At 39.8% G+C, this 13582-nt stretch overlaps 1 protein-coding gene across 2 annotated transcripts; it reads right to left on the reverse strand.

Moving 5' to 3' along the window:
* Nucleotides 1-3012: 3012 nt before the first annotated feature.
* On the reverse strand, nucleotides 3013-8278 carry LOC135525330 (PDZK1-interacting protein 1-like). 2 transcript variants are annotated; one of them, XM_064953034.1, is made up of 4 exons: nucleotides 8134-8278; nucleotides 4188-4302; nucleotides 3931-4020; nucleotides 3013-3670 (listed from the first exon to the last, which is right to left on the reverse strand). In XM_064953034.1, exons 1-4 carry the CDS (start codon nucleotides 8198-8200, stop codon nucleotides 3601-3603), a joined length of 342 nt encoding a protein of 113 aa, XP_064809106.1. In that variant the 5' UTR covers nucleotides 8201-8278; the 3' UTR covers nucleotides 3013-3600. The 2 variants fall into 2 exon arrangements, with proteins under 2 accessions (XP_064809106.1, XP_064809105.1); XM_064953033.1 differs by having other exon boundaries at nucleotides 3013-3673.
* Between the last annotated feature and the right edge of the window lie 5304 nt (nucleotides 8279-13582).

Here is a 13582-nt window from a genome sequence, read left to right on the forward strand (position 1 = left end):
CCGCCACAGGAGTAGTCGCTAGGTCACGATGGGACAAGGACATCCCTGCCGGCCAAACCCTCCCCTAACCCGGACGACGCTGGGCCAATTGTGCGCCGCCCCATGTGTCTCACGGTCGCGGCCGGCAGCGACCGAGCCTGGACTCGAACCCAGAATCTCTAGTGGCACAGCTAGCACTGTGTGGCAGTGCCTTAGACCACTGTGCCACCCGGGAGGCTTTTCTTTAAAGTTCTGAGACAGATTATTAGTACACAAAGTGTTGCCAAATAATCTGAACCCACTTCAAATTCGAGACCATGAACAATGTGTACTATATGTGTGTATTTGCTTTAGCAGTACAATGTAATGTAGCTGAATCTCAGGACCTCCATCAGGCATTGGGAGTCTGTTGCTGGGTTTGATTTACAGTAGTGGGGGTTCGTTCGGAGGGCAGCCAAGCCTTTACCTCCTTTGTTGGTGGTCATGGAATAGCCCTGTAAGTCTATAGGTCCTATGAAATGGTGTCAAATACATGTCTTAACTAGCCTGGTCCCAGATTCTGGTTCTACTCCCATGGTCATTGTCACGCCAAACCAGACAGCACAAACAGGTCTGGAACCTTACTGGTAGAAGGAGGATGGGATAGTATGATATTTTGATATGATATTGTGATATGCTATGATATTATGCTATTGTGATATGATGCTTTGATATTGTGATATGATGCTATGATATGCTATTATGCTATCATATTGTGATATGATGCTATGATATTGTGATATGCTATTATGCTATTTCTGCTTTGAGTGGGATCATTCACTTCCTATCCAATCCTCCACCGACTATAATTTTAATTGGTTAGTGGACTGTAAACGTTTCAACCAGGTGCTAATACTTGTAGTTTGACCTGCCTTTATATTATGTGGATGGTACTACCTGTATGTTACTGCAAGCTTATTCTTTAGCTTTTCACAGTAAAACAATTGATTATTTTTTACATCATTTTTGGGAACTATGAGAAACAACAATGATCCATTATTTTCTTGCTATGAGACATGTTAATCATCATATAGCAGGGCTCTATTCATTAGGCACCAAATGGAAGAAAATGGTCTGAAACAGGAAGGGACAAACTGAACTTGTCCAGTAAGATACGCTTGTTTTCGTTTTTGAGAAGACGAACATTTTGCTACGGTGTGCATTAATGAATACGACCCATGTGTGTCTGTGGCTTCACACTGTCCTGTCCAGTGGTGAGAAGCTTGCCACATCCAACAATGACAGGATATCCTGTTTCTATCTGAGCCCTTCGTCTGTCTCCCATAAAGCCCTCCACACTCACAGGAAGTGACCACATGTTCCTCCAAAACACTTTGAGACTGCCCAGGGGTCATGTTCCTTAGGCACCAAACTAGGAAAAATGGTCTGAAACAAGGAGGGACTACCTGAACTGAATAAAAAAAACATTTTGCTACGCCGTGCCCTAATGAATACGACCCTGGTCGACACTGTATATTAACCCTGCATATTAACTCTCAAACCATGCCCGTCTCAGTTAAAGGGTGGCAGGTAGCCTAGTGGTTGGACTAGTAACTGAAAGGTTGCAAGATCAAATCCCCGAGCTGACAAGGTACAAATCTGTCATTCTGCCCCTGAACAAGGCAGTTAACCCAATAAGACTGTTCTTAACTGACTTCTTTTTTTTTAAGTAAAAAAAAAAAGTTGAAGTGCAATCTGGTGGCAATATCTAATTGTAGGCTGTGTCTTAAATGTGCGCCTTGAATACTCAGAAGAGGTCCTAGAATTTAGAGGAAGTGTACTATTAGTGCCATGTGGCGCCTCTTAAGGGAACTACTGCTGTGCCATAAGTCTCTGATGTGCTAGAGTAGACAGTGGCTATTTCTCATATGTCAGTCTTAGTTCTGGAGAGCCTAGCGCTGTCAAGTCTTAGTGCTCAATCCCTTTAAATGCACACATCCGGCCACTCACTGCTCTCTCTCCCCCTATCTCCTCCTGTGATCTCTCCATCTACTGTTGAATTTGAGCTTTTATCTGGTCTTGTCCTAAGCGTGTCAATCAGCCATAGGCTGTGTGTGTGTGTGTATACATACGTGTGTGTGTTCATCAGAAGTTGTACTGATGATGATCCTGTAACTCCCAATATTTCCGTCTTATGATGCCACCGATGAACTGACCTCTCGACCTTCGCATCACAGAAAACATCTTAATTCACCTCATTGATCGTTGGGTCGCATTTTCAAATCCAAAGAAACAATCCACCTTTCATATGTCCACATGTGACAAGTTATGCTGTAAAAACGTGCATAAAGAGTATATACACTGCAATCAGAAAGTATTCAGACCCCTTGACTTTATCCACATTTTCTTACGTTACAGCCTTATTCTAAAATGTATTTTAAAAAAAAAATCCCTCGTCAATCTACACACACACAAAAAAAAACATTTTTGTATTTAATCCATTATAGAATAAGGCTGTAACGTAACAAAATGTGGATAAAGTCAAGGGGTCTGAATACATTCTGAATGCACTGTATGTCTATAGAAGAACTTGTGTGAAAAATATATTGTCTATGATCACAATTGCAAGTCGTATCTTTAAATGTGTGTACTGAATGTGTTCCTACATTGATGCTCTTTATGAATTCTGATTAATTGTTTGACGATGGTTGTTTTATTAAATACAAGGGAACCACAACCATTTCCACCATGTCCTCCCTCTGATTTTCAAGTGTGGCTGTTCAGTCCTTAAAATAAATGTATTTTAATAAGAGGTCATTCTACCATGTCTCATTGATACACTGTTAAGGAATATCTCAATTTGCTTCCATTGTTATGAGGATTGTTCCTTTTATGTTTGATGTCTGTATATTATTAATATAGCAGTGGGCTAAATCAGGGTCATGCAGAGTGTTTCTTGGGAGTCTTAAACAAATCTACTTTGAAACAAAAGTATGAACCTCACACACATGGTTATAAGCTTATAAAAAAGAAGACGCCTGTATCATACCAGATCTAGAGTTGTAATGTATTACATGTTGAGTTTGCATCCCAATATTACACTTTATTTACATCACAGAAGACTGAAATGCAGTATAACAAAATTATCTGAAGTAGAAACATCAGATTTTCTTCTGTAAAAAAATAAAAAAATGTTTTATGATATTATGAAAAATATGAATAACATTCCACCCATGAGGTCACGAGATGGCGATTTGGTCATTTGACTGCAGGAATGGGTTTTATGCAAGAATGAGTTCTATCACACATTAGGCCCATATGTACTGTAGCTTTTTAAACAAGTCAGAAAGTTGTTGGACAAGATTCTACACTCTAAGATTCACTTTAATGGATATCTACTGATCTTGAAACTTTTTGCGACTTGCTTGGAGTGCTCATGGTAAATTGCTTTTGCATGTCTCTGAAACTACGTGTGTGTGTGTGTGTGTGTGTGTGTGTGTGTGTGTGTGTGTGTGTGTGTGTGTGTGTGTGTGTGTGTGTGTGTGTGTGTGTGTGTGTGTGTGTGTGTGTGTGTGTGTGTGTGTGTGTGTGTGCGCGTCCACGACAAACCACAGATTGGTGGCTTCTATTGGATCTCATTGGTCACATGACAGTGACTTTGTCTTCAATACCTTCGAGGTCCATGTTCTCATATGCACCCTCGTGATCTCTGCTGCTGTGGGTCACACACACACACACACACACACACACACACACACACACACACACACACACACACTTATTAGAACACAGGCCGTATTGTAATTGCACTCACACCAACATTATTTCTCTGTGGGTCACTAGTACGGGAGTTGTAGCGATGAGACAAGATAGTAGCTACTAAAACAATTGGATACCATGAAATTGGGGAGAAAAATGGGTAAAAAAAAAAAAAGTAGACCACAAAACAAGAGCGATTAAGTGGCGTCTTACCTGAACATGTCCAGGCTGGTATCATAGTGGTCTCCATTGGTGTTGGCATACCCAGGGGTCTTCCCACACTCACATTCTTTGGTGTCAGGCCTTCATGTAATCAATAACAGATGGTAAACAGACAGTAACGCTCCCTTACATTCAGATTCAGAAGCAATTATAACGTTTTGTCAATCTCATGCCGTTGGGTGCAGACAGCTACTACAGTAGCTGCGGGGACTGTGGAGATGGTCAGGTGACATGGTGTCTTGGCTCACCTCGAGTCCTGACACCAGGCCTTGTTGACCAGAAACGCCACGAAGATGAGGAAGAGAAACACGGCCACAGCTATGATGCCTGTCAGCCACTGTGGCAGTGCCCGCTCCACCTTATCTTAAAGAGTCAGGACATAGGGGGGAAGTCATCATGGATACCGGTGTGTAGGTGCAATATGCAGAAATCTCTCCGTTGTTTCCTGGTTGCTAAAATTCTAATAGTTTGTCTAATTTCAGTTTATGTGACAAAACAAGAGAATCATTGTACCATCTTAACAAAAATCTAATATTCTCAGCTGTTTGAGGCTAAAAGTAAACAATGCCAAAAACAAAACTTAAGAACGGGAAGCATAGAAATAGAGCGCATAGAACAGATCTACAGCTTCTTATACTTGCTTTCAATGATGGTGACAGATCTATAACTACTATTTCTATGTGAATTTGGTCATGTCACCCAATTTTTTTTGCAGCTTTAACAGTGCTCAATTAAGCAATCATTTTAATTCCTCATGTTGTTACAGGTGAAATTGTTGCATAGAGCACTTGTTTAAAATATATTTTTCATGATATCCAATTGGTAGTTATAGTCTTGTCCCATCGCTGCAACTCCCCTACGGACTCGGGAGAAGCGGAGGTCGAGAGCCATGTGTCCTCCGAAACATGACCCTGCCAAGCCGCACTGCTTCTTGACACAATGCTCGCTTAACCCGGAAGCTAGCAGCACCAATGTGTCAGAGGAAACACCATCCAGCTGGCGACCGGATTCAGCTTGCAGGTGCCCGGCCCGCCACAAGGAGTCACTAGTGTGCGATGTGACAAGGAAATCCCGGCCAGCCAAACCCCTCCCTTAAACCAGACGACGCTGGGCCAATTGTGCTTCACCTCATGGGTCTCCCGGTCATGTAAGTTACAGGTTGCACCTTTAAATGTTTAATTTAGACTGTATGTCTGTCACTTGTCATTCCAATGTTCTGTAATGTGATTTTTATTCTCTTGAGTTATCGTCCCAGTTGATGGGATTATTAACATGGCAGTCAAGATAAACTCTTGAGTGACAATATTAATTTCTCCTCTGGCTGAAGAATCTTAACTGATGGGAATCAAGAAACCCCAGGCAATGTGTCATTCATTTCTCAAAACTATACGCATAGCTGCAGGAAGTAGGGGTGCTAACGATGCTGCAGCAACCCCTGATAAATATAAATAAATAAAAAATACAAACATTTCCCCCCACAAAATTAGTGAACTAGGCCTTTATTACTCCTGTATGAGCGGAGAAAACAACTCCATGAACCCACGCATGCATTATGCTGACGGAGGGAACATGTAAATAGTAAGTAAAGGGCCAAACATTTGTTTAAAAAAATATTTAAATGAATGAATAGATGGTTCATTATGGAAAATTCAACCACTGGTATATGTATATGTATATATATATACATATACACATATATATATGTATACATATATATATATATATATATATGTGTATATGTATATATGTATATGTATATATATATGTATACGTATATATATATATATGTATACATATATATATGTGTATATGTATATATATATGTATATGTATATGTATATATGTATATATATATGTATATGTATATGTATATATATATATATGTATATATGTATATATATGTATATGTATATATATATATATATATATATATATGTATATATGTATATGTATATGTATATATACATACATACATACATACATACATACATACATACATACATACATACATACATACATACATACATACATACATACATACAGTACCGGTCAAAAGTTTGGACACACCTTCTCATTCAAGGGTTTTTCTTTATTTTATTTTTACTATTTTCTACATTGTAGAATAGTAGTGAAGACATTAAAACTATGAAATAATGTAGTTAAAATCAACATTTATTTAATATTTGAGATTCTTCAAAGTAGCCACTTTGATGACAGCTTTTCACACTCTTGGCATTCTCTCAACCAGCTTCACCTGGAATGTTTTTCCAACAGTCTTGAAAGAGTTCTCGCATATGCTGAGCACTTGTTGGGTGATTTTCCTTCACTCTGCGGTCCAACTCATCCCAAACCATCTCAATTGAGTTGAGGTCGGGTGATTGTGGAGACCAGGTCATCTGATGCAGCACTCCATCACTCTCCTTCTTGGTCAAATAGCCCTTACACAGCCTGGAGGTGTGTTGGGTCATTGTCCTTTTGAAAACAAATGATAGTCCCAAGCGCAAACCAGATGGGATAGCGTATTGCTGCAGAATGATGTGGTAGCCATGTTGGTTAAGTGTGCCTTGAATTCTAAATAAATCACAGAGCGTGTCACCAGCAAAACACCCCCACACCATCACACCCCCTCCTTCATGCTTCACGGTGGGAACCACACATGCGGAGATCATCCGTTCACCTACACTGCGTCTGACAAAGACGCGGCGGTTGGAACCAAAAATATCAAATTTGGACTCGATAGACCAAAGGACAGATTTCCATCGGTCTAATGTCCATTACTCGTGTTTCTTGGCCCAAGTAAATCTCTTATTATTATTGGTGTCCTTTAGTAGTGGTTTCTTTGCAGAAATTCAACCATGAAGGCCTGATTCACAGCAGTCTTCTCTGAACAGTTGATGTTGAGATGTGTCTGTTACAGTGGTGTAAAGAACTTAAGTAAAAATACTTTTACTTAATTTGTTTTTGGGGGTATCTGTACTTTACTTAACTTAACTACTTTACTATATTTTTACAACTTTGACTTTTACTTCACTACATTCCTAAAGAAAAGATTGCACTTTTTACTCCTTACATTTTTCCTGACTTATACTTTTTTTTAAATTTTATCTTTATTTAACCAGGCAAGTCAGTTAAGAACAAATTCTTATTTTCAATGACGGCCTAGGAATAGTGGGTTAATTGCCTGTTCAAGGGCAGAGCGACGGATTTGTACCTTGTCAGCTCGGGGGTTTGAACTTGCAACCTTCCGGTTACTAGTCCAACCCTCTAACCACTAGGCCACCCTGCCGCCCCTAATATACTTAAGTATATTTAAAACCAAATATTTTAGTCTTTTACTCAAGTAGTATTTCTCTTTTACTTGAGTAACTTTCTATTAAGGTATCTATACTTTTACTCAAGTATGACAATTGGGTACTTTTTCCACCACTGGTCTGTTACTTGAACTCTGTGAAGCATTTATTTTGGCTGCAATTTCTGAGGATAGTAACTCTAATGAACTTATCCTCTGCAGTAGAGGTAACTCTGGGTCCTTCCTTTCCTGTGACGGTCCTCATGAGAGACAGTTCCATCATAGAGCTTGATGGTTTTTGCGACTGCACTTGAAGAAACTTTCAAAGTTCTTGAAATGTTCCAGATTGACTGACCTTCATGTCTTAAAATGATAGGCTGTCATTTCTATTTGCTTATTTTAGCTGTTCTTACCATAATATGGACTTGGTCTTTTACCGGATAGAGATATCTTCTGTATATCACTCTACCTTGTCACAACACAAATGCACTTTTAACGAGGCACACCAATTAATTGAAATGCATTTCAGGTGACTACCTCATGAAGCTGGTTGAGAGAATGTGTGCAAAGCTGTCATCAAGGCAAAGGGTGGCTACTTTGAAGAATCTCAAAGAAAAAATATATTTTGATTTGTTTAACACTGGTTACTACATGACTCCATATGTTATTTCATAGTTTTGATATTTTCACTATTATCCTACAATGTAGAAAGTAGTAAAAGTAAAGAAAAACTCTTGAATGAGTAGGTGTTCTAAAACTTTGGACCGGTAGTGTATATATATTATATTTTATGCTCCCCACTCTTATCAACAGTGAGTTGAAACAGCATGCAGTCACATAAGGCAGCTATTTATTTTTGTAGGCTACTATAAACTTCAAATGTAACCATTAGTTTCAGTTCTTACCTATTTGAGCTGTGACTACTCCCAAAGTCAGCATCAGCCATATAACCACAGTAGGATCTCTCCCCATTGTTGACTCTGAAAATCCACAAAATGTTGTTTTTAGATCACAAAATGGCCTCGTGAGCAACTCTTCGGAATAGGTTTGTTCTACGTAGCTCAGTTGTGTTTTTTGGCATGTAAAGAACACACATTCTGGCACAGTATTCGGGTTAATGATTAACCCATGCCTGCTTAGACAAACAACTGGTGATGATTCGGCAATAATCGCTATAACCTATGTTTTATTTGCTGATTTCGTTCAGAGATTGACATTTGTAGGCCATCCATCTATTAACAGAAAATATGCAAATATTTGTATTATTTCAGATGTGCAAGTGAATCTCTCTGTCCTACAAAAGTACACATAATTAGAGAACATTTTACTTATTAGGTCCACTTCAATACATAACACTTGGAACAGGGGATTTTCCACTATAGTGACCAGGAAGTAGACTATATAAACACACTCCAATAGCAGCTCAGTGGAAACACACAAAAACCTAGAGAATAAATATTAATCTCTGAAGAAGGACTTTGGCTTGGTTAGTGTCTCATGACCACACTTCTAATATGTCACTGGAGGTTCTAGTTTAAAAGAACCGTGGAACTCAGTTTTTGCCCACTAAGGAGTTACCACTTTACAAAATCATTTTTTTAAATAGTAAACCATATTAGCCTGAGTTAAACAGCCCTCTCCTGCTTAATTTATAATTCTAACATGATTTAGAGTTGTATACTAGGATGATTTGTTATCAGAAAACTATAGTTTACTATATCTCATTGAAAAGGTGAACTTGACAATGCGCCAGAATGACTGACATAATGCAACAAGGGAGCTGACTTTGCAGTCAAAGTTGACGTTTAGCAGAGCCATACTTTTGTACTTTCAGTAGTTACTGTAGCCTGCATGGGTATAGTTGGTGCAGTGGGCTTCACATGGGTACATGTTGTTATTTCAGGCATGACGGGGAAATGTAAAAGGCTGGATTAGTAGAGCAGAAAGGGGGATGTGCTGGAAGGTTAGGGGACACACCCCCTCTAGACTCCAGCCAAATTAGTAGGTCCCTTTCAGCCAACCCCGCCCTCTCATTAACACCACCCCTCACCCCACCTCTCTCTTTCTCTCTCTCCCTCACACACACCTCAGGGGAGTAGGTTGGCAATGATGTCAGATAGCGACCCTGAGAGCCAGTAGTAGCGTCTCTCCCCACTGTCCCGTTACCTGCTGAGAACCAGCCCTCAGTTCTGTTCTCTGGAGAGAACACAACTCCCATATGGCCCATCCCATCCATCCCATCAACCACACACAGAGGCAGGGAGGGATGGGAGGAGGGAGGGGGCCTTTAATTGATTTCTCCCCCTGTCTATCTAGTTATCTCCAGCCATAAAGAGGTTTTATTTTGTTATCTGTCTGTAACACTGGTTTTTGTTTGAAAAGCCCAAATGGCAACCTATTCAGTGCACTACAATTGACACGGGCCCATAGGGCTCTGGTCAAAAGTATGGACTATGTAGGGAATAGGGGGCCATTTGGAACACATACCCAGATTGGCCCCTGGCTGCTCTGACTGCTCTCTAACTGTCTTCTTATGGGAGAAGGGTTCTAAGAGTTAAAAAGAGGCAAGAATCCGCTGTGATTTTGCTGAGTTAAAGTGTCTCGATTTAATCCATTATTTCAATTCAATTCGCTCTCATACTCAATACGCTTGAGTGGACATAATGCCATGAATGTGAAATGAACATATTTAATCTATAGGTGGATATACACCAGAGTGGTCTTTATGGACGGGGCTGATGTTTTGTTAATATCTGGAAGGCCTTATTCTGAGTGTTACCCTGAAAGCAATACATAATTGGTAGATAAGTGTGGCACAGACCTGTAATTAATATTGTTGGATCGCTGTTGCAAGTATAAAGATATGACATTCGGTGTGCGTGCGTGCACGTGTGTCCGTGCGTGTGTGTACAGTGCCTTTAAATTTCCATTGCACACCAGCCTAAAGTAATTTCTATACATACTGTGCATTTGGAAAGTATTCACACCCTTTGACTTTTTCCACATTTTGTTACATTCACAGCCTTATTCTAAAATGGATCAAATAAAATAAAAATGCTCATCAATCTATACACAATACCCCATAATGACAAAGCAAAAAGGATTTTTAAGAAATGTTAGCAAATTTATTACAAAGTAATACATGCACTTTGCTGTGAGACTAAGGTCCCACAGTTGACAGTGCACGTCAGAGCAAAAACTAAGCCGTGAGGTCAAAGGAATTGTCCGTAGAGCTCCGAGACAGGATTATTTCGAGGCACAGATCTGGGGAAGAATACCACAAAATGTCTGCAGCATTGAAGGTCCCCAAGAACAGTGGCCTCCATCATTCTTAAATGGAAGAAGTTTGGAACCACCAAGACTCTTCCTAGAGCTGGCCGCCCGGCCAAACTGAGCAATCGGGAGAGAAGGGCCTTTGGTCAGGGAGGTGACCAAGAACCCGATGGTCACTCTGACAGAGCTCCAGAGTTCCTCTGTGGAGATGGGAGAACCTTCCAGAAGGACAACCATCTCTGCAGCACTCCACCAATCAGGCCTTTATATTTATGGTAGAGTGGCCAGACGGAAGCCACTCCTCAGCAAAAGGCAAATGACAGCTCGCCTGGAGTTTGCCAAAAGGCACCTAAAGGGCTCATGGTGGTGGCATATGTGTGGATGTTTTTCAGCAACAGGGCCTGGGAGACTAGTCATAATCGAGCGAAAGATGAACGGAGCAAAGTACAGAGAGGTCCTTGATGAAAACCTGCTCCAGAGAGCTCAGGACTTCAGACAGGCGTGAAGTTTCACCTTCCAGCAGGACAATGACAATGGCACACAGCCAAGACAACGCATGAGTGGCTTCGGGACAAGTCTCTGAATGTCCTAGCCAGAGCCCGGACTTGAACTCGATCAAACATCTCTAGAGAGACCTGAAAATAGCTGTGCAGTGACGCTCCCCATACAACTGAAAGAGCCTGAGAAGATCTGCAGAGAAGAATGGGAGAAACTCCCTAAATACAGGTGTTCCATACTTGTAGCGTCATATCCAAGAAGATTCGAAGCTGTAATCACTGCCAAAGGAGCTTCAACAAAGTACTGAGTAAAGGGTCTGAATTCTTACGTAAATGTAATATTTCATTTTTTTTAATCCACTTGCAAACATTTCTAAAACCCTGTTTTTGCTTTGTCATTATGAAGTATTGTGTGTAGATTGATGAGGGAAAAAACATTTGAATCAATTTTAGAATAAGGCTGTAATGTGGAAAAAGTCAAGGAGTTGGAATACTTTCTGAATACACTGTCGCTACAGAACATAATCCACATCTTTTCTGTGAAGGCCTCTGAAATATAAACCTGTGTTTGTTTAATCTCTGTGTTTGCCTGTGTCATTATAGTGGGGGTGAGACAAGTTCACAGTTGCTGTGTAAATACTGGGGTGATGTAGCACCTCACTCATTGTGTATTTGTGTCATTACATCCTTAAGGGCCAGTTCCCTGGACATACAAATTAAACCTAGTCCTGGACTAAAAATGAATCCCAATGGAAAATCTCTATTGAAAGTGCATTTGAATTGTGGACTAGTCTTAATCTGGGTCCTTTATGTGCAGTATGAGATCAATGTAGTCCTTCTTAACGAATAATATATACCCACATATACACCCATAATATATACCCACATATATACACATAATATGTACATAATATGTACTCACATATACACACATAAAATATACCCACATATTTTTTTTTCCTTTATTTAACCAGGCAAGTCAGTTAAGAACAAAATCTTATTTTCAATGACGGCCTGGGAACAGTGGGTTAACTGCCTGTTCAGGGGCAGAACGACAGATTTGTACCTTGTCAGCCGAGGGGTTTGAACTCGCAACCTTCCAACTACTAGTCCAACGCTCTAACCACTAGGCTACCCTGCAGCCCCTACACACATAATATTTACACACATATACATACATAATATACACCCACATATACACACATAATATATACCCACATATACACAGATAATATAGACCCACATATACACACAATATATACACACATATACACACATAATATATACCTACATATACACACATAATATACACCTATATATACACACATAATATATACCCACATATACACACATAATACTGTATATACACCCATAATATATACCCACATATACACACATAATATATACCCACATATACACACATAATATATACCCACATATATACACATAATATATACCCACATATACACACATAATATATACCCACATATATACACATAATATATACCCACATATATACACATAATATATACCCACATATACATACATAATATATACCCACATATACATACATAATATATACCCACATATACATACATAATATATTCCTACTTATGAACTGGATGGTTCGAGCCCTGATTGGCTGAAAGCCGTGGTATATCAGACTGTATACCATGGGTTTGACAAAACATTTGTTTTTACTGCTCTAATTTCGTTGGTAAACCAGTTTATAATAGCAATAACGCACCACGGGGGTTCGTGATATATGTCTATTATACCACGGCTAAGGGCTGTCTCCTCGCACTCCTCGTTGCGTCGTACATAACAACAGCCATTGGCCATATACCATACTCCCTCTGGCCTTATTGCTTAAATATACACATATAATATTTACCCACATATAATATTGACCCATATGCTCATATTTTGTGTGATATACTAGTTTACTTACAATCAGAGCCATTTATAAAGAGACAGTATATCTCTGCTTCTAACCATTAGGCTCTTTTCCCATGTTCTCCTGAAATTAAAATGATGCCCGTAGACCGCGATGGGAACTGGTGATGCGTCAGTATTTCACACACACCCCTTCATTCCCTACGGGACCAGTACCCTGACCTCTCCGTCTCTGATGGCTTTTTCATTGGCTGTGATTCTTATCAGTCATCTGCACCATCGCTCCACTCATCATAGAGCTGTAATCAGGACATACTGCTACCCAGTGCCCCCTTAAATAGCTTCTAGCTCCACTCTATCACAATCCTATTAGTGGATAATAACAATAGTGGTCAATTCATATGGTGGGAACACGAAGGTTACATTTGACCCATTGCATCTCATCTGAAGAGGCATCTATCCTGATTGTGGGGTCTGTCTGTGGATGGATTATTCAATGATGATAGGCCTTGGCATCTTTAGGGATTGGAATTTCACGATGGGAACTGCCCTAAAAATGGGTTGAAATTCAATTGGCATTTTTAATGGATAGTTTTGGGGGTTGGGGTCAACATCAAAAAATTATTACAATAAATAAATACAATTCCTTCCTCATACCAATTCCTTCCATGTACTGTATCCATGTACT

This window comes from Oncorhynchus masou, chromosome 31 (assembly GCF_036934945.1).
Source record: "Oncorhynchus masou masou isolate Uvic2021 chromosome 31, UVic_Omas_1.1, whole genome shotgun sequence".
Lineage (NCBI taxonomy): Eukaryota > Metazoa > Chordata > Actinopteri > Salmoniformes > Salmonidae > Oncorhynchus > Oncorhynchus masou.